Source organism: Loxodonta africana, chromosome 7 (genome assembly GCF_030014295.1).
Source record: "Loxodonta africana isolate mLoxAfr1 chromosome 7, mLoxAfr1.hap2, whole genome shotgun sequence".
In the NCBI taxonomy this organism is placed as follows: Eukaryota; Metazoa; Chordata; class Mammalia; order Proboscidea; family Elephantidae; genus Loxodonta; species Loxodonta africana.
The window spans coordinates 9,896,098-9,921,206 of NC_087348.1; the positions used below are offsets into that span (position 1 = coordinate 9,896,098).

General features: G+C 61.0%; 1 protein-coding gene across 2 annotated transcripts; it reads left to right on the forward strand.

Moving 5' to 3' along the window:
* The first annotated feature begins 1,301 nt into the window (after nucleotides 1-1,301).
* On the forward strand, nucleotides 1,302-23,984 carry ATG2A (autophagy related 2A). Of its 2 annotated transcripts, none has more exons than XM_010599063.3 (41): nucleotides 1,302-1,557; nucleotides 3,629-3,791; nucleotides 3,899-4,051; nucleotides 4,145-4,247; nucleotides 4,592-4,727; nucleotides 4,852-4,950; nucleotides 5,226-5,322; nucleotides 5,400-5,552; nucleotides 5,638-5,778; nucleotides 6,328-6,565; nucleotides 6,648-6,795; nucleotides 6,914-7,006; nucleotides 7,465-7,620; nucleotides 7,731-7,971; nucleotides 8,260-8,356; nucleotides 8,455-8,614; nucleotides 9,249-9,391; nucleotides 9,464-9,582; nucleotides 9,672-9,832; nucleotides 10,315-10,465; nucleotides 10,580-10,779; nucleotides 10,888-10,968; nucleotides 11,219-11,325; nucleotides 11,405-11,497; nucleotides 12,892-12,962; nucleotides 13,133-13,209; nucleotides 13,743-13,913; nucleotides 14,054-14,180; nucleotides 14,262-14,458; nucleotides 14,783-14,991; nucleotides 15,228-15,363; nucleotides 16,935-17,141; nucleotides 17,347-17,448; nucleotides 17,549-17,633; nucleotides 17,740-17,875; nucleotides 17,959-18,031; nucleotides 18,228-18,310; nucleotides 18,589-18,710; nucleotides 18,844-18,998; nucleotides 20,278-20,430; nucleotides 20,512-23,984. In XM_010599063.3, the coding sequence occupies exons 1-41, from the start codon at nucleotides 1,387-1,389 to the stop codon at nucleotides 20,746-20,748; spliced, it is 5,745 nt and encodes a 1,914-aa protein (XP_010597365.2). In that variant the 5' UTR covers nucleotides 1,302-1,386; the 3' UTR covers nucleotides 20,749-23,984. The 2 variants fall into 2 exon arrangements, with proteins under 2 accessions (XP_010597365.2, XP_023415390.2); XM_023559622.2 differs by having other exon boundaries at nucleotides 13,743-13,907.
* Nucleotides 23,985-25,109: the final 1,125 nt, after the last annotated feature.

Genomic DNA, 25,109 nt, shown 5'->3' on the forward strand with positions numbered 1-25,109 from the left:
ACAGCTCTCTGGATTCATTCTGCAAGCGTCTGAGTGGCCATCATAACTGCCTGCCTCCCTGCCTGGGGCCTTCCCAGTGTTTCCTGAAACTTCCATGGAGGTACTTCCTCAGTTCCTTCCTGCTCCTCCTGCAGCCCCAGGTCACAGGGCATATCACTGAGGCTCACAGAGGAGTCCAGGTCCCCTAAGCCCCACCCCGACCCTGTGCCAGGGCAGTTGCCTGTGGATCAGCTGACCTTCTCAGCAAGGCTAAAACAATCACAGTTATGGCAGATCTTCTGTAAATCACCCGTGATGCCCAAGGTTTTTGTGTGGCCAATCCTGTAGAGCAGGAGTCGGCAAACTTTTTCTGTAAAGGGTCAGATAATAAGTATTTTAGGCTTTGTGGGGCCTCTGTCTCAAGTACCCAACTCTGCCGTACAGCAAGACAGCTGCCCTAGATGATACTTAAATGGGTGTTACTGGGTTCCACCAAAAGTTTACTTATGGACATGTGAATTGCATAGGATTTTCAAGTGTCACAAAATCTTTTTTTCCCAACCATTTAAAGACGTTAAAGCCATTCTTAGCTCAAGGGCTGTTCAGAAAACGACAGATCCCTGCTCAAGGGAATTGGAACCCATTTTTTTTATTGATTTTAGGATTAGAGATATGAAAAGCTGGTATTATTATCCCAGGCCTGACCAACGGCAGGGAGAAGGAAGGGTTAATCTCCCGTTGAGATTCCCTGGCAGGGAGTGGGCTCCAGACCTCCTAGGTGATGGGTTCTTGGCAACCTTTGTAAAACCTGGTGACAACAAGCCCTACCCTAAGGGGTGTTATGAGGATTGAATGATGAGATAAAGGATGCGAAGGCGTTTTGTAACAAGCAAATGTTTATCGGCTGAATAATTTCCATAGTTGCGGGCTGCGGAACTCACCCTCGTTTATTCCTCTGGGAAGCTTTCTACAAGTTTGACGGGACCCTGTCCCTTTAAATTCTCCCCAACTACCTAAAGTAGTGGGACGAGTCAGCACATGCGCATTCCTTTGCAGGACTGGCACCCAGAGCAACAGCCTTCCCAGAGTTTGTAAACGTAGGTTAAAGGTCCGCCCACACAGTACTTTTACGCAAGCGTATATCGTGATTACGAGCACTATATCTTGCAGAGAGTCCTGTCCCTTTTTCGCGCCCGAAGGCTCCGCCCCACGCGGCCAATCAGTAGGCCTCTCCCTTTGCCATGGCCAATGACAGTGAGCGTGGGGGGAGTGGCTGAGCGACCAGGGGCGCGGCCTGGCGCCTAGGGAAGCGGCGGGGCAAGCCGGGGGCTCTAGTGAACAGCGCAGCCGGCCAGGGTTCGCGGGCTGGCGGGGAGCAGAGGCGGCCTGGGCCCGGCGGACTACGAGATGTCACGATGGCTGTGGCCATGGTCAAACTGTGTCAAAGAACGGGTCTGCCGCTACCTGCTGCAACACTACTTGGGTCATTTCTTCCAGGAGCACCTCAGCCTGGATCAGCTGAGCCTCGATCTGTACAAGGGCAGCGTGGCCCTGCGGGATATCCACCTGGAGACCTGGGTGAGGAGCCAAGCCCGAGCCCCGGGGGGTACCAGGGGCGGAGGTACAGCGACCTGAGGCCCCTGGCGACTGGGGTCACGCAGGAGGATCAGGCTCCGGGCTCCTCGAGGCCAGGGAGTCGGCCTTTTCCTGGTGTCAGGGACCCCGGTTGGCCTCCCCAGGTCGTTCCCAGAGAGCCAGAAGCTGGGTGGGAAGGTGGTCCTTGTCCCCACTTCACAGGAGGAGAAACCGAGGCTGGGGAGTGGGACATCATTTGTCTGGAGAGTGTTAGGAAAGGCACATCGAGTTGGGGGGCTGGATTGAGGAGGGGGCAAGGAGGGAGCTGAGGAGTCAGCCCTGGGCAAGCTGTTAGGGGTTTGGAGCCTGGGGGGGGGGGGACCTGTGGAAAAGGTGCCCTGACCTTCTGACCCCACAATCCCAGCCCAGGTGGGTGGGGTTCCCTCCGGATGTGGATGTCAACAGACGCGTCATCTCCCATGTTGATCAACATCTCTGGTGAATGCTGGCTGTCTACTTCCTGCTTTGGAGAGAGTGGGCCAGAGGCGGTGTTGAGGGAAGGGATTGGGAGTCAGCCCCCAGGCCTGGAGGGGACCCCTCAGGAAGCAGAGATGCCTGGCCTTAGGTCCGGGGCAGGCTGAAGGAGATGTCCGGGCAGCTAGGAGGCTTAAGTCTGGGTCAGAGACCTGAGGCTGGAGAGATGGTGAGGGGCTGTGACTCAATGGCAAGTCGCAAAGGAGCCGCCAATTAGAGGCCCCAGCCTGGGGCTGGCAATGGGCCAATCCTCCTGGTCAGGGCAGCTGAGGTAGACTTGGGGTCAGGAGCTTCACAGTCTTCTGGCTGGCCAGACAGGGGAGAGATGCTGGATTCAGAAGGGGTCACATGGCGGCAGGGCGTGAGGAGACCTGCAACTCTGGGCAGGAGAAGCTGGGCTTTGGGGGTTGGCCAGGTCTTCCTGAGCAAACGTGGGTCGGTGGGCTCTGAGTTGGGGGCAGCTCCCAGGAGCCTCTTAGCTATGAATTCGGGGAGGGGGATGCTTCTCTGACTTCTGATCTCAGTCTCTTAGACTGGCCTGAAAGACTTTTGGGTTGCCCCTTTCTACTTCCAGAAACACCCCCACCCGGCCCTGCCCTGCCCAGTTGGGGATTGAATTGGCTCCTAGCTAGGCCACCTTCCTGCCAGCCTTTAGGGAGAAGATGGGCCCAGGTGGAACGCAGGAACTTTCTTGATAACCAGTCCTATCCCCCAGCTGCTTGGCCTGCAGCCCCCACCTTGACAACCAGTGTCAGGGGAGTCTGGGAGGGGACAAGGAGAAAGGCCTGGGTCCCTGTCTCAGTTCTCTCAGTACACTGGTGACTAGACTAGACCTAGGCCTGTCCCATCTCTAGGCCTCAATTTCCCAATCAGAATCTGCGGGTAAGGAATTTGGACTTGATCCCAAGGGACCATCTAGCTCTGCATGTGTTTGTTTATTCACAGATCCACCAGGTGGTCACTGAGGTCCCTTCTGGGTGATACGTCATGGTGCGACTGGGGTCACACATAGAAGGCAGGGGGTCCAATTCCAACAGACATTTTAACCTTGTCCCCCAGAGAGGAGTACAGCCCCACGAAGCATTTGGAGTCGGGGCTCCTCTCTGGCCTCGGGTTCTTGAGCTCGGTGCCCTAGCCCAGAGTAAAGGCGGGGGTGCCCCTGCGCTCTCTGCCAGGCCTGGAACACCACCATCCAGCTCCTCTGCCTGGCTTCCTCCTTCATCCTTCAGTTCCCGGCTCAGATCACCCAGGCTGGGTTAGGACCCCCATGTGGCCTCCCGAGCACCCTTTCCCCTCTACATGTACTCTGACCCCTGAGAGGGGATGCAAATATTTTAGTACTCACGTAACCTCAGTGTCCAGCACACAGAAGGTGCTCAGGCAGTATTTCTGATATGAGTGGAGGAGGCAACACATGAGCTGGCTTGAGGGGTCAGCATGGGCCCAGGTGGCAAGAGGAGCCAGGAGGAGGGGGGCAGCAGCCAGGGAGACAGCCAGCTTTGGGGCTGCTCGGAGCCAGCTCTGCCCCTCCCGCTTCCAGTCTGTGAACGAGGTGCTGGAGTCGATGGCGTCACCGCTGGAGCTGGTGGAAGGCTTCGTGGGCTCCATCGAGGTGGCCGTGCCTTGGGCCGCGCTGCTCACTGACCACTGCACCGTGCTGGTGTCTGGCCTCCAGCTCACCCTGAAGCCCCGCCAGGGCCCAGGTCAGGGTGGGGAGGACAGGGCATAGTTGGAGGGGAGCAAGCGGGAGGGGCCTGGACTGCCTGGAGCAGATGGGCCTGTGTGCCTGAGCCCCTCTTCCCACCCACAGGCCCGGGGGCGGCCGACTCCCAGAGCTGGGCTTCATGCATGAGCACGAGCTTGCAGCTGGCCCATGAGTGCCTTCGGGATGGGCTGCCTGAGCCCTCGGAGTCGCCCCAGCCCCTAGAGGGGCTGGAGATGTTTGCCCAGACCATTGAGACTGGTGAGTGGCCCTGCCTCCCGCCCCCCATGGCCACCGGACGAGTCCCACCCCGCTGCTGCTCCCTCTGACCCTGAGACCCCCCTTATCCCTCAGTGCTGAGGAGGATCAAGGTGACTTTCCTGGACACCATCATGAGGGTAGAGCACATGCGGGGGGACCAGGAGCGCGGCATGGCGGTGGAGGTCCTCGTGCAGAGGTGGGTGCTGGCTGAGCTGGGGGGCTGCAGGTGGCCCTGCCCCTGCCCCCAGCCCAGCCTCCTGGGACGCGGAGGGCAGGTCTGGGTGGAACTCCAGGGTGGAGGCATGTGGCTATGTTGTGAACCTGGAGTGGTAGCTGGGGCCCCAGGAGTGGGTTAGACACTGAGAGTCTGAGGAGCAAGGGCTGGCTGAGCCCCAAGCTGGATGAGGTGGCCCGGGATGGGCAAGTGTGAGGGGCAGGCTCTGCAGGCACCCTGACCTTGCGCCCGCAGATAGAACAGTGCCTAGAAGGAAGTGCTTCAGGGCTGGGGGCACTGGGCCAGAGTTGAGTTTCCCTCTCCAGGCTGGAGTACTGTGACGAAGCTGTGCGGGACCCAAGCCAAGCACCCCCAGTGGACGTGCACCAGCCACCTGCCTTCCTCCACAAGCTGCTGCAACTGACGGGGGTCCGCCTGCACTTTGAAGAGCTGCCCCCACAGGTGGGAGGCTCTCCAACTTGTCTGCTCATGTAGTCTTTAGCTCCTTCTAATCTCTTTCTCTCTGGCCCTTGACCTCTTGGGCTCCCCTATCCCTTCTGATCCCCCATGTCCTCTTGCCTCCCAGGAAGAGCCCCCAGAGCCCCCTTTGCAGATTGGCAGCTGCTCAGGGTACATGGAGCTGACGGTGAAGTTGAAGCAGAACGAGGCTTTTCCGGGCCCCAAGGTGGGCCCCCAGGCTCCTCCTCAGCAGTGCAGATCATGCCTAGTTCGAAGGGGATGGGGAGGGCACTGAGTGGGGGGAATTACTGCCCCTGGCAGTTGGAGAACCTGAGGCTCAGAGAGGTCAAGTTTTATGGCCAGAGTCACACAGCAAGTTGGTGGCATATCTTGGCCTGGCAATAGGCATCCAGCCTCCCTAGGGGAAGGGCAGGTGGGTGGTGGCTTGCAAAGGGCCTAGGTGGCCTGTGCAGGCCCCATCGCCACCCCCTATGCCCCCAGCTGGAGGTGGCTGGACAGCTGGGCTCCTTGCACCTGCTCCTGACCCCGCGGCAGCTCCAGCAGCTTCAGGAACTGCTAGGCGCCATGAGCCTCGCAGGTGAGGCTTCTGGGTGTTCCAGGGGTGGGGCTGACCGGGGTGGGGTGGTCCAGCTAGATTGAAGCATCCCCCCGCAGAGCCCGAGGGCCTGGCTGACAAGCTGAACAAGAGCCGCCCGCTGGGTGTCGAGGACCTGTGGCTGATTGAGCAGGACCTGAACCAGCAGCTGCAGGCAGGGGCCGGGGCCGAGCCTCCCAGCCTGGACCCCCTTGTCAACCTGGACAGCACTGGTGGGTGTGGGACCAGACCCAGGTGTGGTGGGTGGCAAGAGTGGCGCTGAGTGCAGTGCTCTGAGGCCCTTGCCCTCACCTGCAGACCTCTTCTTCTCTATGGCTGGCCTGACAAGCAGTGCAGCCTCTGCTCTCTCTGAGCTCTCGCTCTCCGACGTGGACCTGAGCAGTTCTGCGCACAGTAACACAGCCCCCCACCGGCTCTCGGCCCAGGCCCGCCCAGCTGGTGAGTCGGGCCCCTGGGGCAGTGGTCTAGGGCAGGAAGGGCTGGACGAGGCCTCGCAGTGTGTTATGGGGGAGGCCTCCTGGAATGCCTGGAGTCTACCACCGGTGACATGGCTCCCTGGTGACACCGTGGACAGAGCCAGAGTGCTTGGGGGGCCAATCACACACTCCGAGGCTCAGTTTCCCCTTCTGTAAAGGGGATGATGAGGCGTGCTGGCCTCCTGGGTTGTGTATTCTGCTTCACATCCGCTGAGTGCTTGCTGTGTGTTAGGAACTGGGCTGAGGGTCTTCTCTACTTTGTCACATCCAGTCCTTTCGGCAATCTTGAGGGGTTAGATTGACCCTCGACAGGGCCTGCCGTACATGCATGAGGCTCTTGGAGCCACCCTTCCTGGCCACGCCCCCACCAGAGCCACACAGTGGGGCAAGCTGAGCCTGCCCCAGTCCAGGGGGCCAGGGCTTCTCTTCCCCAGCCCAGCATTCAACCATCACCCTCTCTGGGGTGCCTGTGAGCTCTGGGGAGCCCCTGGTGAAGCCTCTGTTCCCTCAGGCAAGGCGACCCCCACACCCCTCCCGGATACCCTGCGCCCTGATTCGCTGCTGAAGATGACCCTGGGGGGCGTGACACTGACCTTGCTTCAGACGTCTGCCCCGGATGCCAGACCACCTGACCTCACCACCCGCTTTTTTGCCGAGTTTGATGCCACCAAGGATGGGCCCTTCGGCTCCCGTGATTTCCACCACCTCCGGCCGCGCTTCCAGAGGGCCTGTCCCTGTAGCCATGTCCGGTACAAGCCCGAGGCTGGGGCCTGAGGAGAGATACTCGAGCACCCCGAGCCTGCCCTCTGATGCCTGTCTTCTTTCCCACAGGCTAACGGGTATGGCTGTGCAGCTGTCCTGGGAACTTCGGGTGGGTGCCAGGGGCCACCGAACTACCAGCACAGAAGTATGCTTTGGGCAGCTGGAGGTGCTGGAGTGTCTGTGGCCCAGGGGTGCCTGGGAGCCCGAGTACACGGAGGTGAGGGCAGGGTGAGGGTGCGCGCAGCAGGGCCTGGAGGCGGCGGGGCGGGGTAGTGGAGGGCAGGACCAGCCTGCAGCGTCGCAAGGACCTTGCTCACCTCCCTGGCCCGTTCTAGGTCCTGAGCTTCCCCAGCAGCCTGGGCTCCCAGGCTTCCGCTCGGCCCTGTGCCCATCTGCGCCACATACAGACCCTGCGCCGGGTGCCCAAGGTGATCCCCCACTCTAGGCCTTGCATCTGTTGGCCACTTCATATCCTGGGCAGCCCCCACCCAGGACCCTGCCTCCTTCTGCTCTGCTCCCCACCCTACCCTCCTTACCCGTGCTCCACCCAGACCACAGTCCGATCCCCTGGCCCTGGCACACCTCTGTAGCACCCCTGTGCCCTGGTCCATGCTGGTCTCCTAGTCTAGCTGCTCCCTTCCGTCCCTCAATGTGGCAAACCCCTGCTTGCCCTCCAAGGCTGGGAGCGAAGAGTCCTCTTAATAAAGAAACTAGCGTGGTTGTCTGCATCTGACAGGGCACTGAGGATCTTTAGGCCCTTCCTGGGTCCCTCTTCTCCTTGCCATCTAGGAGAGCTCTGTGTTTTGTGTTTGCTCAGGGAGGCCCCTTCCGGCCCTGCCCTCCCCCACCCCTCAACCCTCACTGACCTGAGCACCTTTGTGCACAGAGCCGACTCCGGCGCCAGGCAGCCTGCCACTGCCACTCGGAGCTGGCCCTGGAACTGGCCGACTTCCAGGCTGATGTGGAGCTGGGGGCCCTGGATCGGCTTGCTGCCCTGTTGCACCTGGCCACCAATCCCCCTGAGCCGCCCACTGGCCTGATGGTGAGGTGCCCAGCAGTGCCAGGCGATGGTAGGGTACAGGTCCTCTGGCTCTTGGCCACAGTGGGAAGCCCTGGCAGGCTGCTTTGACCCCTACCCCTGCTCTCCCGCAGGCAGAACCCTTGCCAGCTGAACAGCAGGCAGTGGTATGGCTCTCAGCACCCCGGGCCACACTGCGGCTGCACTTCCCCATCGCCGACCTGCGGCCTGAGCGGGACCCCTGGGCCGGCCGGGCTGTGCGGGCTGAGCAGCTGCGACTGGAGCTGAGTGAGCCCCAGTTCCGGTCGGAGCTGAGCAGCGGGCCTGGCCCCCCCGTCCCCATCCGCCTGGAACTCACCTGCTCCGACCTGCATGGTAAGAGCCCCCCGGGGACAACACCTGGGCCAGGGGCTGGGCCCCTGGGGTCCTGAGTCCCACCGGGGCAGACTGTGGTCCGGGTCCACACCAGCTCCGTGGACATCAGCCTCACCTCTCCCTGGTCTCGGGGTGTGAGCAGTGCATCTCTTTGTCCTTGGACCACTGCAGACCGTGGGCTGAGCTAGGGCGTGTCACCACAGTGGGGTCCAGCCTTACACCAGCCCGACATGGCCTGGGAAGAGGTGGAAGGAGGCGGCGATGGCCACCCTTTCCTGTCCCTCCCAGGCACCTACGAAGATGGAGGGAAGCCACCCGTCCCCTGCCTGCGCATCTCCAGAGCCCTGGATCCCAGGAGCCCTGGGCGCAAGTACTTCCTGCCCCAGTAAGTGGCTGCTCCCAGAGGAGTGGGCAGGAGAGGGGGCTCTGCAGTGGGGGCAGCAGGAGGCCCTGCAGGCCAGTGACAGGCCTGTGTCCTGGCAGGGTAGTGGTGACCCTGAACCCGCAGCAGAGCAGCACGCAGTGGGAGGTGACGCTGGACAAGGGGGAGGAGCTGGAGGCGTCATGTGAAAGCCCTTGTGAGCTGCGGGAGCCTGAGCCCTCACCCTTCTCCTCCAGGAGGACCATGTATGAGACCGAGGAGGTGAGACCAGCCCTGCCTCATCCCCGGACCTCCGGGTCTGCTCTGGGAGCCACATGTGTGGCTGTAGCGTGGGGAGCAGGACCACCTGGAGGGGCAGGGTGGATTTTTTTCCCTTCCACGATCTCGGGTCAGTAGGTTTCAGAAATCCCTGCTCACAGGGCCAGGAGTAAGGCACATTGGTGAGGGGAAGTCCCTGGGAGAGCAGGGTCCTCAGCCAGAACTCTCAGGACCCCATTGCACCTTTGCCGTTTGTGGGCGGTGTATACTGGGGCCTCAGGATCCTGTTTTGCGAAGGTGGTTTGGATTGCATGAGACACATGAAGTGTTTGACCCAGGCTTTGCCACTCTATGGCTGTGTCATCTTGGGCATTACCAACTTCTTGGTGCTCAGTTTCTTCGTCTGTAAAATGGGCATAATGATGTGTGTCTTAGGGGTCTCATGTAAATTAAAGCGGCAGTGAACTTGACATCCTTAGAGCGGGGGTGGTGTGTAGTCAGCCCTGCACACGAGGAGGCTGGTCCATGTCCCCAGCCCGGGGGGCAGGATGCCAGCCCAGGCCTTTCTGGTTCCGGAGCCCAAGGTCAGCTCTGCATCTCCTCCCACTGAGGTTCTGGTTCCCTACTCCCTGTCCAGATGGTGATTCCTGGAGACCCTGAGGAGATGAGAGCATTCCAGAGCCGGACCCTGGCACTGTCCCAGTGCAGCCTGGAGGTGACCCTGCCCAGCGTCCACATCTTCCTACCCAGCAAGGAGGTCTACGAGAGCATCTACAACAGGTGGAAGCACAGCCACGGGTGGGGCAGGGCGGGGGCTGTCCCTGGCCTTGCTCACCTCCTCCCCCATTTCAGGATCAACAACGACCTGCTCATGTGGGAACCTGCAGACCTGCTCCCCACGACTGGCCCCACTGCGCAACCCCCTGGCTTCCTGGGTGCCTTCAAGATGTGCAAGTCGGCCTTCAAAATGGGTATGGGGGTGCCACGGTGGGGCCACGGAGCTTGGGACCCCGGGATCCCCAGATCTCCTTCCTACTCCACTGCTTTTATCTCCCCCCAGACTCAGACTCGGACGACGAGGAGGCCCACTTCTTCTCAGTTGGCACGTCGGGCACCCCCCAGCCTCCCGCCCCAAAGTCCCTGAGCCCACATCCCCAGAGCACCTTCTCCACACTGGTAACGGTGCTGAAGGGCCGGGTTACTGCCCTCTGTGAGAGCAAGGTGAGCGAGCGTGCCGCCGATGGACGCCTGGGCCTGCCTCCCAAGCTGCAGGCAGGAGAAGCAGCCCTGGGGTGGGGAGCCCCTAACTCCAGCATCCCCACTGAAAGGAGAGTAAGACGGTGTGAGCAGCCCTAGTGGGGAGGGTGGAAACACGGGCCCAGGCAGCCTGCCTGTCCAGCCAGCAGAGCCCACCCACCAATGGCCCACGCATTCCATCTGTAACCCACTTACTGGCACCCACTGTGCGTTAGCGTTGTGCTAACTCTGGGGTGAGAATGAACGTTCTTGGGTCCCTAGGAGGCAGGCAGGGCAGGCGTCATTCTATCCATTTGTCAAGAGCCAGGTACTACCTAGGGCCTCCCATGGAGTCTGGTTGAGACTGAAGTGGACCCTAGTCAGGCCAGGGTTCAAGGAAGCCCCTCGTATTCTGAGGGCCTGGGAGCTGCTGAGCCAGCTGGCCAGGTCCGGTACTCTATCCACAGGGTGAGGGTGGGCAACGGCTAGAGGCCACTCACGGAGAGCTGGTCTTAGACGTGGAGCACAGCACCCTTTTCAGCGTCTCCCAGCACTGCGGCCAGCCAGGGCTCAGCTACTTCTGCCTGGAAGCTGAGAAGGCTACGCTCTACCACCAAGGTGTGCGGGCTCGGGGCTGAGGGTCCCTGGTCGGGCAGGGGGCTTTCAGGAGAGAGGCGGCCCTGGCTGGTGGGGCTGGCTGGCCTGGCAGGGGCTCACCACGTCCCTCCCCAGCGGCCGTGGATGACTACCTGCTGCCCAGCCGCCTGGAGCTACCCAGCTTCACGACCCCAGCCCAGCTGGCCCCAACCATCTACCCCTCGGAGGAAGGGCTGGTTGAGCGGGGCGCCTCCAGCCACAAGGGCCATGGCCAGGCCCCCCATATGCTGTCCACCGCTGTACGCATCCACCTGGACCCCCACAAGAACGTCAAGGTACAGCTGCCCCTGCTCACCACCCACCCACTCAGCAAGGGTGACTGCCTCCCTGGAGTGTGGCAGGGGACCCCCACTGCCCTGACTATACCTTCCCCCACCACCCAGGAGTTCCTGGTGACACTGCGATTGCACAGAGCCACCCTGCGCTACTGCATGGCCCCGCCCGAGCAGAGCTGGTACTCGCAGGTGAGCACGGATGGTATGGAGAGCCACCAGCCGGTGCCCTGGGCTCCTGGCATGGCGGGGCAGGTCTCCTGGATGGTAGGAGGCCGCCAGGAGGGGCACGGGCTGGGCTAGAGCCCTGGACAGGGGTGTGGTGGGCAGCTGAGCTGTGTTGCTGCATGGCAGTTGGGCCCCAGCTGGGCTGGGACAGGCAGGTGTTAGAAGGGGAAGAGGCTGCCTTATCCTCACGCCCCTCTTGCCCTGGCCCCCAAAGCTGTTGGAGTTCTTGGATGTGCTGGACGACCCAGTGCTTGGCTACCTGCCCCCGACTGTCATCACGGTCCTGCACACACACCTGTTCTCCTGCGCTGTGGACTACAGGTACCGGGGGGGTGGGCTGGGGGCCAGGGGCAGGCTCTCAGATATAAGGAGCCTGCTGCAGCCCGAGTGTGACCCCCAGGCCTCTCTACCTCCCTGTGCGTGTCCTCATCACCGCAGAGACTTTCACTCTCTCCAGCAACATCATCATGGACACCTCCACCTTCCTGCTCAGGTAGGCAGGCTGCCCCCAGGCTCTGGGCCTAGCCCAGCCCCAGCCAGGCTACCGCAGCCAATGCCCCAGGCTTGCTGCCTCACTGCTGTGTGTTCCTGTACATCCAAGTGATAGCCCCTCCCCAGGAACACAAATGTGTTCCAGCTTCCTGGAAGCCAACTGGACCCTTTGAAACAGAGCCAGAAAAAGCATTTGCTCCCTCTGACCTGGTATCTCGCTTCTGGGGGCTGTGCTAAGGATACAAGGATAAGAGAGATGGACTACGATGCCTCTGTAGTATAATTTGGTGTCCTTGGGTGGTGCACATGGTTAATGCATTCAGCTGCTAAGAAGTGCCTCAGAAGAAAGGCCTGGCAGTCTACTTCCAAAAAACCAGCCGTTGAAAACCCAATCAAGCACAGTTCTACTTTGACACACATGGTGTCACTATGAGTTGAAGTCCATTTGGTGGTAACGGGTATTGGTGGTATAATTTAAAACAGTCAAAACTTATAAACAACCTGAACCCAAACCCGTTGATGTTGAGTTGATTCTGTCTCATAGCGACCCTTTAGGTCAGAGTAGAACTGCCCCATGAGGCTTCCAAGGCTGTAATCCTTACGGAAGCAGACTGCCACATCTTTCTCTTGTGAAGCAGCTGGTGGGTTTGAACTGCCAACCTTTCGGTTAACAGGCAAGCACCTCACCACTGCACTGCCAGGGCTTCTTGTAAACAGTTTATCTAAATGTCCCCAAATTGCAATCTGAGCAAATACATACAGGCCACCCAATGACTGGAATACGGTTAAAGTCAAGTGAAGGATAACATCGAAAAACGTGGGAAAGCCGCATAGTGCCGTGCTGAGTAAAAAATTACAAGATGACGTGTTAAAAAAAAACGTGCTTCGGGGTGGGGAGGGGCGGCGTTCCTATACATCCGTGTGTGTAGCTGCATAGAAAAGTCTGGGAAGAGATGTGTAGAGTGGTTTCCTCAGGATTTGGGGTTCGGGACTATGAATAATTTTGTTTTTTTTTTTAATAAGACTATTTTGCTAAAATATCTTAATGGAGCTCATATTATATAACTGTTGAAGTAAAGCCTTATTTGAAAAGAACAGTGAACACCATAGGAAGAAAACAGAGTATGTGCCTCCCGGACTGTTTTGACGCCCAAGCGTGGTGGCGGAGCTGGAAGTACTTTTGAACTACTAGGTGCTGCCACATGCACTTAGTGAGCACCTACTGTTTATGGGCCTGTGTCTTGGGATACTGAACCCGTTCACCGAGGCCCGAGAAGGACCACTGCAGTTTCTTGTGGGCTTGGGACCCCCAAGGGTCCCTTGCCAGCTCTGGCTGCCTCTGGGAGCCCGAGCGTACCATGGCTCCAGGTCCTTCTCAGCCCTGTTCCCCACCAGGTTCATCCTCGACAACTCTGCCTTGTACCTGTCCGACAAGTGTGAGGTGGAGGCCCTGGATCTCCGGCGAGGTGGGCAGGAACCCTGTGACACCCAGAGTAGCCAGCTGCCCTCACTCAGCAGCCGGCCAGGCACACACATGAGGGCTGTGGCCAGCTAAGCCCCAGGGCTCTCCCTTTGGTGGTGGACAGAGGCTAGGTGTGAGGAAGCCTCACGAACGTTCTCCTGCCTTCTGCCCCAGATTATGTCTGTGTCTTGGATGTTGACCTCCTGGAGCTCATGATCAAAACCTGGAAGGGGAGCACCGAGGGCAAACTGGTGAGTACGGCCTGTCCTCAGGTCCCCAGAGCCAGGTGGAGGCTTCAGGGCCACCCTTTCCCCACGTGCCTTCTCCTTGTTTCTGCTCCCTGGCCCTGGACACAGGTTACGATCAGGAAGATGCCTGTCCTTTTCTGGGCAGAGCCTGGTGCATCCAGGGTGTCCTTGTGTGTTTGCTGAATGAATGAGTAAATGAATGATGGATTTTGGCCCCACCACAGAGGGCAGCTGCAGCCAGGGAAAAGCAAGTCTTGGGGGTCAGAACGCTCCCTGGGTCCCCAGTGTCCTTGTCTGTGACAGGAAGATAGCAGGCCCCGCCTTGCTGGGGAGCCCTTTCCCTGGGGGTGGCTCCTGCTTCCTCAGGTGGCCCTGGGCCACGTCCCCTTCACTCAACGGCCTCCATTTGCTCACTTATTGAGTGGGGTTCCTGGGCATCTGAGCAACCTCCCCTGCAGGGAAGGCCCAGTCTGGAGAGTGGGGGCAGACTCGCAGTATGGTTCCCCTGCCTTGCTGACCCTGCCCTGCCCCTACAGAGCCAGCCGCTGTTTGAGCTCCGCTGCTCCAGCAACGTGGTACACATGCACAGCTGTGCCGACTCCTGCGCCCTGCTGCTCAACCTGCTGCAGTACGCAGTGAGCACTGGCGATTTGCGCCCCCCACCCCGGCCCCCCAGCCCCACGGAGATCGCTGGTCAGAAGGTACAGGTGAGGCCTGGCCACATGGGCTGCCAGAGCTTGGCCAGGCCCCCTCCCCTACCACAGCCCCCAGGGCCTGGGGTTGGGGGAGTCCTGGGGCTATCCTTGCCTTGTGCCGCTCACTGCAGTCTCCTCCCAACCTGGCCCAGCTCTCTGAGAGCCCTGCCTCCCTGCCCTCCTGCCTCCCTGTGGAGACAGCCCTCATCAACCAGCGGGACCTGGCCGATGCCCTCCTGGATACAGGGCGCAGCCTGCGGGAGCTGGCCCAGCCATCAGGTGGGTGGCGGGGGCTTGGGGGCCAGAGGGCACAGGCAGATAATGCACCAGCCTCCCCCAACACTGATCTCTGTCCCACAGGCGGCCCCCTCCCTCAGCCCTCGCCTGTGTCAGTCTACCTGTTCCCAGGTGAACGGAGTGGAGCCCAGCCCCCTTCGCCATCTGCTGGGGCCCCCGCTGGCAGCTTCGGGTCAGAGGACAAGGAGGAGGAGGTGGATGGAGACACCCTGGACAGTGATGAGTTCTGCATCCTCGATGCCCCTGGCCTGGGCATCCCGGTGTGTGGAGGCTGGGGGTAGGGACAGAGGCAGGGGAGGGGCAGGGGCGCTGACCTCTGGCACCAGGTGCCAGTGGGGAACATCTGAACTCTGTCTCCTGCCAGCAAGAGCTAGGTCCAAGGGAGCCAGGGTGGGCAGGAACAAGAACACGGAGGCCCTCCTAGACAGCCATTCAGACCCAGGCTCTGGGGATGGTGGCCCAGAGGGTCATCTCATGCCAGAAGCTGGGAGAACGATGTGACAATGCAGGAAAGAAAGGCAGACCTGGGTTTGGGACTGTCTGCACCACAGCTGCTCACTCAGGCCCCTCCCCCACCACTGCAGCCCCGAGATGGGGAGCCCGTGGTGACGCAGCTGCATCCAGGCCCCATCAGCATACGGGACGGGCACTTCTCCCGACCTCTGGGCAATACGGACCTGCTGCGGGCACCTGCCCACTTCCCAGTGCCCAGCAGCCGCGTGGTGCTTCGTGAGGTCTCCCTGGTCTGGCACCTCTATGGCGGCCGAGACTTTGGCCCCCACCCTGGCCACAGGTAAGGAGGAGGGGGGTGCAGGTGGCAACCGGTGGCAGAGATGGGGCCCGGGCTCGGTCTAACCCAGCCCTTCAGCAGCTGGACACCTGACCCAGATCTACCTCTTGGTGGCCTGAGTTTCTTCATCCACCTTTGCCCCACTCACCTCCCAGGCCTGAGCTGAGTCCCTTGCCCAGGCTAAAAGGAGGACAGAAGGGATACACCTCTGTCAGCTTGTCCCCTGTCTCCCTTCGCAGGGCAAAAGTCGGCCTCTCTGGCCCCCGGGGCTCCCCTTCCCGCAGCTCTGGCCCCAGCCGGCCCCAGAGCTCCTGGCGCACGCAGGGGGGCAGCGGGCGGCAGCACCATGTCCTCATGGAGATCCAGCTGAGCAAGGTGAGTGGGAGGCGGGGCCAGCCCATGTGGGCACAGGAACAGGGAAGCCGCGGGGCTCTCCTCCCATCTCAGCATGTTTGAGTTCCCTCACTAAGTCAGCGCGTGTCTGTGGAGCTTCTGGTACCCCACGCGCCAGGCCTCAATGTACCAAGGCCTGCCTTCATGTTGCTTATGGTCTAGTAGAGCAAGCCTGATGAATAAAAGCGTAAATAAGTGAGATCTATCTAACATGTCCAATAGTGACAAACGTGTGAGGGGAAGGAAAGCAGAGAAAAGGGGAGAGTCGGCCCGGGGAGGTTCTGGGGAGACCTCTGGAAAAGGTGCCATTTGAGCAAGGACCTGAGGAAGGGAGACAGGGAGAGTTTTCCCGCAGTGGGCTGTGTGCTGGGGGCTGCGAGCTGGGAGCATTCCTGGCTCGGGAACAGCCAGGAGCTTGCAGAGCCGGAGCTAAATGAGGAAGGGGTGGCCTGGAGGGAGAGAGGGGTGCGGCAGGCCAGGCTGGGCAGGGCCCTGCAGACCACAGACATGATTTTGGCTTTGACTTGAGTGAGGTGGGGGCCCCGCAGAGTTTGGAGAAAGTGAGAGGTGAGACATGACCTGACCTGGGTTCTCACAGGATCCCTCCGGCTGCTGCAGGGGCGAGGGCTGATGTGGCCACAGCGGGGGCGCGGTCAGGTTCTAGAGAGACTGATGGTGGGAAGAGTTGTGTGTGAAATGGGGAGAGTGGCCGAGGGTGACACCGAGGTTTCCACCTGAGAAATGAGCAGATGGGGATCACCTATTGGCCATGATCCCTGCCCTGTGCTGGACTCATGTTTGCCTGCTGCTCGGGTGGCAGGTGACAGAATATAGCTGTTGGGAGTTGTGGCTTGTGCTCTTTGGGTGCCACACAAGCTGAGAAGAAACTCAGGAAGGAGCCAGCCATGCAGGAGGAGAGAGAATTGGCCCCGAGGAGAGGGAGCTGCAGGGCAGAGGCCTGAAAGAGAAAAGGCTTCACTTGTTCGAGGGCCCATGTGACACCAAGCCAGGAACCAGGGGCAGAGCGTGTGTCTAGAGGGAGAGGCCTGGCCCCGAGAGGCTGCCATGGGGCTTGGTGTTGATTCTCAAGGAAGCCATGGGGGCTGTGAGCAGGGCGTGCCGTGGGTGGGCTCATGTTTGACACACTTCTGGCGTATGGGGAGCAGGTTGGAAGGGATAGGCAGGGACGAGTTGGGGAGAGAGGGGTGGAAGAAGCGTGGAGGGGTTTGAAAGAGATTTTGAGAAAGCAGAGCTGGTGGACATGGGTTGGAGTGGTTGGAGGGTGAGGGAGCAAACAAGATTTGTTCTCAGGATAGCAGGTGGTCGGGCAGGTGAGGGATGGGGACAAGTAGGCTCACCTGCCTGCAGGAGGTCCAGTTCTGTGGGCCAGGCAACATTTGAGATACCTGTGGGGATGCAGCTGTGGGCACTCAGGCACTGGTGGGGCTCAGATGGGGATGTGCACAGGAAAGGGGTCCCAGGCTGCCCCCAGGGCCCCTCTTCCCCCACCACCAGGCCCAGCCACCCTGGCCCAGGCCTTCGTATCCCCCCAGGTGAGCTTCCAGCACGAGGTGTATCCAGTGGAGCACCCCCCAGGCCCCATTGCCCCCGGCGTGGAGCTGGAGGAGCAGCCACTATCCCGCCAGGTGTTCATTGTGCAGGAGCTGGAGGTGCGCGACCGCCTGGCCTCCTCCCAGATCAACAAGTTCCTGTACCTGCACACGAGCGAGCGCATGCCGCGTCGCGCCCACTCCAACATGGTATGGTGGCCTGGTCTGTCCTTGAGGGCTCAGGTGGGGTAACGGTTGCGTTGTCCATGAACCCAAGCTGCTCCTGGCTGGGCAGCACTGGCCGTCCTGGGCCTGAGCTGGGAGGAGGGCGGCCGGGGTGGGCTACACTGGGAGAACAGGGCCAGAAGGGGACGCAGGAGGCCAGCAGACACCCAGAGTTTGCCCTCTGCCCCAGCTCACCATCAAAGCACTGCATGTGGCCCCCACGACCAGCCTGGGGGGCCCCGAGTGCTGCCTCCGTGTCTCACTGATGCCTCTGCGGCTCAACGTGGACCAGGTGAGTGGGTCAGGGTGGGCTCAGTGGGCTGGTGCAGGCATCCTTAGGGGACCCTGTCTCGGGGCCTGAGCCTGACCTGTTGCCACACCCTCCCCTGCAGGATGCCCTCTTCTTCCTCAAGGACTTTTTCACCAGCCTGGCGGCCGGCATCAACCCCATAATCCCAATGGAAACCTTGGCTGAGGGTGAGAGGCCGGGCCAGGGTCGGGGGAACCCAGGCCTGCTACCTCCCGCCCAGCCAGGTCCCCCCACCCATCCTGGTCCCATCCCTGGTCTGTGACCTCCCCCCAGCTCACCCTGAAGCCCACGTCCAGCCCAGCAGCCCCCAGGAAGGGCAACCCAAGGGCACAGAGGCACCTGGTCTGCAGGAGACCTCAGGCAGCAGCCACAGGGCGTCCTCGTCGGAGCAGCAGCCCATCTACTTCAGGTAGGGCTGAGGGCTGGGGGCTGTGCTAGGCGGCAGGGGGCTATGTCGGTGACAGGGACCCCTCTCCCTCACCACCCAACCAGGGAGTTCCGCTTCACATCCGAGGTGCCCATCTGGCTGGATTACCACGGCAAGCACGTCACTGTGGACCAAGTGGTGAGTGAGGCCACCAGGTAGGGTGGCTGCGTGGGCCAGGCCCTCTTGGGGGTCCCTGGAAGGCCCTGAGTGGGGCCAGTTCTGTCCAAGTATGGCAGGGGCACTTGGGGCCAGGGCTTGCGTCCAAGCACCACTGGCCACTGAGCCTGCCTTCAATGGTTCCCCCATCACGCCAACCTGGCCCCTCCTTCCCCAGGGCACATTTGCCGGCCTCCTCATTGGCCTGGCCCAGCTCAACTGCTCTGAGCTGAAGCTGAAGCGGCTCTGCTGCCGGCACGGGTGAGCCCCCACCCTCAGCACCCCAGCCTGTCCTCAGGGTCCCCAGTCCCCCCCTTGGCTATTCCTGACTGGCTGTGTGACTTTGGCCAAGTCACCATCCTCGTGGGGTTATGGGGCCTCAGTCCTCCGTAAGTTGAGCACCAGCATCCCTCCAGGTAGGGCCGTGTAAGTTGCAGGGGATGGGGCCCATGGAACATGCCCCAGGGCCACACAGTGGGTAGTCAGTCCTCCTGCCCCTGACTCTTGTGCGAGGCTCTCCCCTTTGCCCTTCCCTCTAGGCTCCTGGGTGTGGACAAGGTGCTGGGCTATGCCCTCCATGAATGGCTGCAGGACATCCGCAAAAACCAGCTGCCTGGCCTGCTGGGGGGTGTGGGACCCATGCACTCGGTCGTCCAGCTCTGTGAGTGTCATATCAGGGGCTCTGGAAACTGCCGCTGCTCTCCAGTGGCCTAGAAACTGCCGTGGGGAGGCGGTGGGGGATTCTGAGGCAGGGTGGATGGGCAGGGCATCTCTGACAGGCCTCTTCCTGCCAGTCCAAGGCTTCCGGGACCTGCTGTGGCTGCCCATCGAGCAGTACCGGAAGGATGGGCGCCTCATTCGGGGGCTGCAGCGAGGGGCTGCCTCCTTCGGCTCGTCCACTGCCTCCGCTGCCCTGGAACTTAGCAACCGCCTGGTGCAGGCAATCCAGGTGAGTGGGTGCCAGGGCCTGGGACCCCCTGTTCCACAGTACACCAGTCTGTCCACAAAGCTCTGCAGAGAGTGGGCAGTCCAGGCCTCATTTGACATAGAGGGGAGAGAACAGGCAGCCTTTGTGGGTCCCAGAGCCAGGCCAGGGCTGAGCCTGCAAGGTCCAGGCTCCTGAGGTCTGCGTGGCCTCCGGTGCGGGAGGGTGAGTGTTGGTGCTCCTTCCCTCCAGGCCTTTAGAGCCCACGTGGCTCCCTGCTCACAGGCGAGGCTTGTGGGCGACTGCAGATACAGAAAATGAGGCCCCGAGATTGACCCTGGTTCATTCAGGCCCAGACGGGTTCCCAGAGTGTTGTTGCGGACCCAGTCATGAGAACAGCTGTAGTGCTGGGTGATGAGTGCCGTGTAGAGATGGTGCTGGGGGGCGTGGGGGGGGACCCTGCACTAAGTCCTGAAGAATGGACATGGCGTTTGCTGGGTGCTCACAGCAGCTGGGGGATGAGGGTGCAGACAAGCAAAGAGACAGCACAGTGCATTATGGGACCTGCAATTCAGCATGGAGGTGCGGTGCAGGGTCACCAGAGAAGAGGTGGAAGGATGAGCAGGCAACAGAGAGCCCCCCGAGTGTGTAAAGCTGGGGTGTGGGAGGGTCCTGGCCAGCCCCAGCCACGTGGGGAGGCTAGGTGGATGGTGTGTGGGCAGGGAAGACAGAGGAGCATAGGCCAGAAGGAAGGGCAGACATGATGGATTCGCTGACGATCCCTGGGGTGAGTGAGGGGGACCCCAGGTCTCTGCTGGGGCTGCTCCTGAAGCCCGGTGAGGAGCGGCTCGGGGCAGCCATATGGTTAGGCTCAGGCAAGCTACATTGCAGCCCCGACGAGGCACCATGTGGATCTGCATGGGGGGACATAGATGGGGTACTCAGCAGGAGGAGGAGTCTTGGGTCTGAGAAGACATTCAGGGATCTTGAACCTCTAGAGCTTTCTGAACCTTTTTCCTAATCCATGTTCCTTTGTACGTTATTCTGACCAGTCTCCTCAGGAGTCCTGTTTCCTCTGAAATCTCTGACCTAAGGGGCGGAGCCTTGAAGGGGAGGACGAGTGGGAGGGGTTTGGGCGAGGCTGAGTAGGGGCTCCAGGGACAGCACAGCTCTGGATGGTTCTGGATGAGGCTGAGAGACTGGCCAGGGTCTGGCCCCGTCCCCTGAGGCTGATGTGGGGCCCAGAGGCCAACGTGACTGCTGGAGCTGACTCTCCTCACCTGACGCTCCCTGTGCCCCCCAGGCCACAGCCGAGACAGTGTACGACATCCTGTCCCCGGCTGCACCCATCTCGCGCTCCCTGCAGGACAAGCGCTCTGCACGAAGGCTGCGCAGGGGCCAGCAGCCTGCTGACCTCCGGGAGGGTGTGGCCAAGGCCTACGACACGGTTCGAGAGGTAACGAGGCCCCAGCGCCTACTCCCACCCCCAGCTTCTCCCCCACCTCCTCACTCAGACGCTGACCTCTGACCCCCACAGGGCATCCTGGACACAGCTCAGACCATCTGCGATGTGGCATCTCGGGGCCACGAGCAGAAGGGGCTGACAGGCGCCGTGGGAGGTGTGATCCGCCAGCTGCCCCCCACAGTGGTGAAGCCACTCATCCTGGCCACGGAGGCTACATCTAACCTGCTTGGGGGCATGCGTAACCAGATCCTCCCCGACGCCCACAAGGACCACGCTCTTAAGTGGCGCTCCGAGGAGACCCAAGACTGAGCGTGGGGTGCTGACCACCCCAACCCCGGCCAGCACGCCCACCAGCCTTGGGGTGCCACCAGCTCCTGTGCCTCCGGAGAAGTGAGGCACAGCCGGGCTGGCCCTTCAGGGGATGGCCGCCAGAAGGACACCTCTCCCCGGCCTGCCCGGTGCCAATTGCTGTGAGGCGGGGCCTCCCGCCCTGGGGCCCAGGCCCTGTCTCTGCACTTTCCTCTGGGTGAGAAAGGACACGTCCCTCACCGCCACAGGCCCACACTGCTGCCTTGTTCCCAGACAGAGGCTCTCACACCCTCGGACTCAGACTCGACTGCACGCAGCCAAGTGTTTCTGTGTCTTCGGGGGAGGTGAGGGACAGATGCAGTGTGGTTCAGTGTATTATTTTTAAGCTCCTTGAGCGGATGGGTCACTGTGTCTGCATGAAGTGGAATAAACTGTGCCCACCGCCAGCACCCTGTCCTGTGGACCTGCGTGGGCCCCTCTGCCCAGCTTCAGCCTGACTCCCACCCAGCCTCCACATCTGCACGCAGCATCTCCCATCTCACCACCAGGGGGCACCACACCCTCTTGGTTCACCCAGCAGGGCAGGGCAGGGTGCACCCTTTCCCGTGGCTTCCCTGGGCTCTCCACACCCTCCCAGGGTGCAGCCGCCCTGGCCTACTTCCAATGTGGCAGGAGCCAAGTGAACCCAGGAGGAGGACTGGCCCTTGGAGCCCACCTTGCCCAAGGCCCATTCCTGTCAGCCCCCAGGGTCTGGCCTTGCCCAGGGCACTGAGGGAATGCTGGTCTGTGGGGTACTTCTGGGAGGCCCAGGCCCTGGCCATGTGAGCCTGGTCTCTGAGCCTCAGGTCACCTGGTGGCCTGGCCCTGCTGACTGGCGACCCAAGGGTCACTCAAGGCAGCTCCTAAGAGGCTGCTCCCTGTCTCTAGCAGAAGGCTTTTGGGGTGGCTGGGGCCTCTGACCCTCAGCTTCCACTCTGCCCTGGGGTGCCAGCACTGGGCCATTGGAGGTGGGAGGGGCACAGCACTGTCCTTGTGGCTAGAAGGGGACCTGGTAGCTGCGCTTGAACAGAAATGTACAATTGAGATGTCCATTGCCCCCACCCATACATCTGGTTCTCGTGGACAGGCTTCTGTGGTCACGCCCTCCCCACCCTACACCCTGGAAGCACCTCACTGAGGTGAGTGGACTAGTGGGGAAACTGAGGCTCAGACTGAGTCACCCAAGAGTCAAGAGCTGGTGAAGCCTGGCCTTGCTGGGTCTTCTGCAGACCTCTCAGGGGTTAGCAGAATTAACCGCCCCCCACTTTTTTTCACCCTCCTTGGGACCCCTGTCTCCTCTCAGTAGGGAGGATCTGGCACCAAGTGAAGTTCTGTCCAGGGTAGACTGTGGGGTCCTTGCTACCAGTGCCACCTCAGCCAAGTGGGAGGTGGTAGGGGAGGCTCAGAGGGAGCCGAGGGTACAGACTGACACCCCCAGGAGGGGAGATGGGGCCCAGCCGATGCTTCCTGGAAGCCGCCCCACCCTGCCGGGCACAGTCCAGGGTTCCTGCCCTTCGACCGCACTTGTGATCAGTATTGACGGCGGCAGGGTAATCATTAACTGCCCGCCAGGGGCCGGGCCAACGGCTCAAAAGGCGGCTGGGCCCAGGGTGGCCCACTTCCTCCTCGTGTCCCAAGGGCCAGCCAGGTACCAGGTAAGAGCCTTCCTGCCAGCCCTTGCAGCCTTCTCTGCCCTGGGCATTACAGAGCACAGAGCCTGGGTCCACCAGCCACCGTTCCATGGGGGCACCAGCCTCTCTGAAGAAGAGGGGCAGGGAGCTGGGCAACCGCTGGTGACCCCAGGCAAACCCCTTCCCACTCTGAGCCTCAGTTTTCACCTGTGGGCTGAGGACCCAGTGCAGCCCTCAGGGCTGCCAGCTCTAAAGAGCTGGGGTTTCTGATTGGCTGTCAGCACCCCTGCCACTGCCTCCCACCAGGCAGGCTGGGCATTCAGACCCTGGACAGGTCTTATCCTGGCCGAAATGGGAGCGGCTGCTGGTCTTGCAGGGTTCATCAGCTTTGAAGGCTTCATTTGCAGTCGGGGATCCTCCATCCCACCTGACTGCATCCCAAGAGAGATGCCACTGAGGGAGTCTGCCAGGGTGGCTTGGACCCCAAGGGCCTGCTGTGTGACTTTGGGTGGCCTCCTTTGCCTCTCTGGGCCTTTCCCCACTGCTGGGAAAGGAGGTCAGGCCCAATTCCACTCTAGAAACTCTGGGGTCCCCAAAGTGCCCACTGGGCCTGGGGCTGGTCTGGGGCTTGAGCCTGTCACTGAAGCCTGTCTGGGGATGAGGACACACTTTACAGGAGAGAGGTCTGGTCCCCGGGGCCTGGGCCACTCAGTGACTCCAGCCAGGCCTGGGGGCTGAAGGGAGGACAGCTTCCAGCCTTACAAACCCTGATTTACATGACGAACCAGTGGTGGCTCAGATAGGTTAAGCTTCTTGCTAAAGGTCACCCAGCTCCCAGGCCCCTGCTGGCTGCTTCGGTACTAAGTGCTCTTCCAGATGAGTGGTTGCTTGCTGCCCTGGGTTAGGATTCAGCAGACAGGTTTGCTGCCAGCCTCAGCATCATGGGAAGTACCTGTTTCTCCCTCCCCACCTCTCTGCACCTTGTTTTCTCTGTTCCTTTCTAATCTCCACCCCACCCCCCCCACCCCGCACCTTACTGTCCTTCCTCTGTCCCCTCCCTTTCCTTCTTTCAGCCTCATCTCCAGGTTCTCTGACACGGACGGGTCCATCATCTTGAAATTCGACCTTCCAACCTCCCTAAAGGCTGACGGCTGCTGCCCCTCTGCCCCACAGCTGCGGCAGGGAGGGTGGGCAAAGGGCAGAGGGTGGAGGCCAAACCTGAAACTGGGCCCTGCTCTGTTTGGGAAAGAAACAAGGAAATGAGGGAGTGTGGGGCAGAGGGTGTGGGGGCCGCAGAGCGGGCAAAGGCTGCTGGGAGTTGTAAATCCCAGCCGCTCCCGGCTTTATGGGGCAGATTTGGGGTTGAGGCCGGACTTCGCCCAGGGAAGGAGTGTTGGCGTCAGATGGGGCACCGGGTGTGGGCTCCAGGTGATAAGGTGCCTCAATAAAAAGACCATGCGCTGGGGCCATGAGTACCCAGGGGCTCAGGTGGGTGGGTGTGGAGTGCTCCCCAGACCCCTGTCCAAGGGGAGAGGCCAAGCAGGGAAGGCCCAGGCTTCCAATGGGCTCCCACCCCCTGTAACAGCAACTCCATGTGGAAGTGCTTGCTGGTTCCAGTGGGGCTGCTGTTATCTGGGGCGGGGGCCAGGACCCATGGAGGAAGAGAGGCGGCTGCACACCGCAGACCGCAGGGCCCCTGCCAGGCCTTGCTTGAGGCCCAGGGTGGAAAGGGTGGTGGGCTATCGTCGGGCTGCCAAGACCGAGTGCACAGGGCTCTGACCTATGAATTGACAGCCAGTGCCCTCGGCTCCCCTCTGGCTGCCAATTCCATAGGTCACAGGTATGTTCGCCTCAATTCCAGCAGCCAGGACCTGCAGGAACAAGGCCAGGGCCGGGGTGCCCAGTGGGCTGCCCAGATCTAGATGTCCCAGGGCAGCACCCAAGGCCCCAACTCCCTCCTGCCTCATTTCCACCTTCCATCTCCCCTCCTGTGAGACTAAACTGCTGTGGTTGCGGGCATGCCTCTGTGCTTTGCCCATGCTATTCCATCTGCCTGGAACACCCTTCCCCGCTTTTTTCCCAGGCTCATTCTTGCAAACCCTTCCAAACTCTGCCCAAGCATTGCTGCCTCCAGGGAGCCTTCTTGACCCTAAGTGCCCTTGTAGGCACCCCAGCAGCCCGTGTCCCCATGAGCACTGGACTCTCCAGTGTTATTTTTTCTGCTGGTGTCTGTCTTCCCACCCTCCAGAGGCCCCATGCCAAGCCCAGGTGTGTGCTCGATAATTGTTTATTGAGTGGATCCTGAAGGCTCCTTCTGACACCCAAGGCAGCTCCCACCAGTGTTCAGTGTGGTTGAGGGGGCTGAGTGCCCTGGGTCCCAGGCTTCACGCCGGAGCCCGAGAGGACAGGGACCTGAGCCAGTCTCACTTCCGCTCACCCTTCTCTGTCCCCTGAGCTCTGCTGGCCCAGTTGTGGTGGAGTGGGTCCCTCAGCCCCCAGGATTCTCAAGGGAGCCCCAGGGCCATCTCTGATGGTGCGGGCAGCCAAGTGGACAAGACTGTGACCCCCACTCCCCTCCAGCCTTCCTCAGCAGCTTCACTCATTCCTGTCTTCTATGCAATGGGTTTCTGGGAAAACTTTCATTTGAATAAAAACATTTATTTCTGCTGCTAAAACAAAAATTGAAAACAC

Excerpts from the sequence above, each read along its gene's own strand:
- ATG2A (XM_010599063.3), top strand. The coding sequence starts at position 1,387 with ATGTCACGATGGCTGTGGCCATGGTCAAACTGTGTCAAAGAACGGGTC. Across the intron at positions 3,792-3,898 it reads GAAGCCCCGCCAGGGCCCAG|GCCCGGGGGCGGCCGACTCC; the intron begins GTCAGGGTGGGG and ends TCCCACCCACAG. Across the intron at positions 8,615-9,248 it reads CCATGTATGAGACCGAGGAG|ATGGTGATTCCTGGAGACCC; the intron begins GTGAGACCAGCC and ends CTCCCTGTCCAG.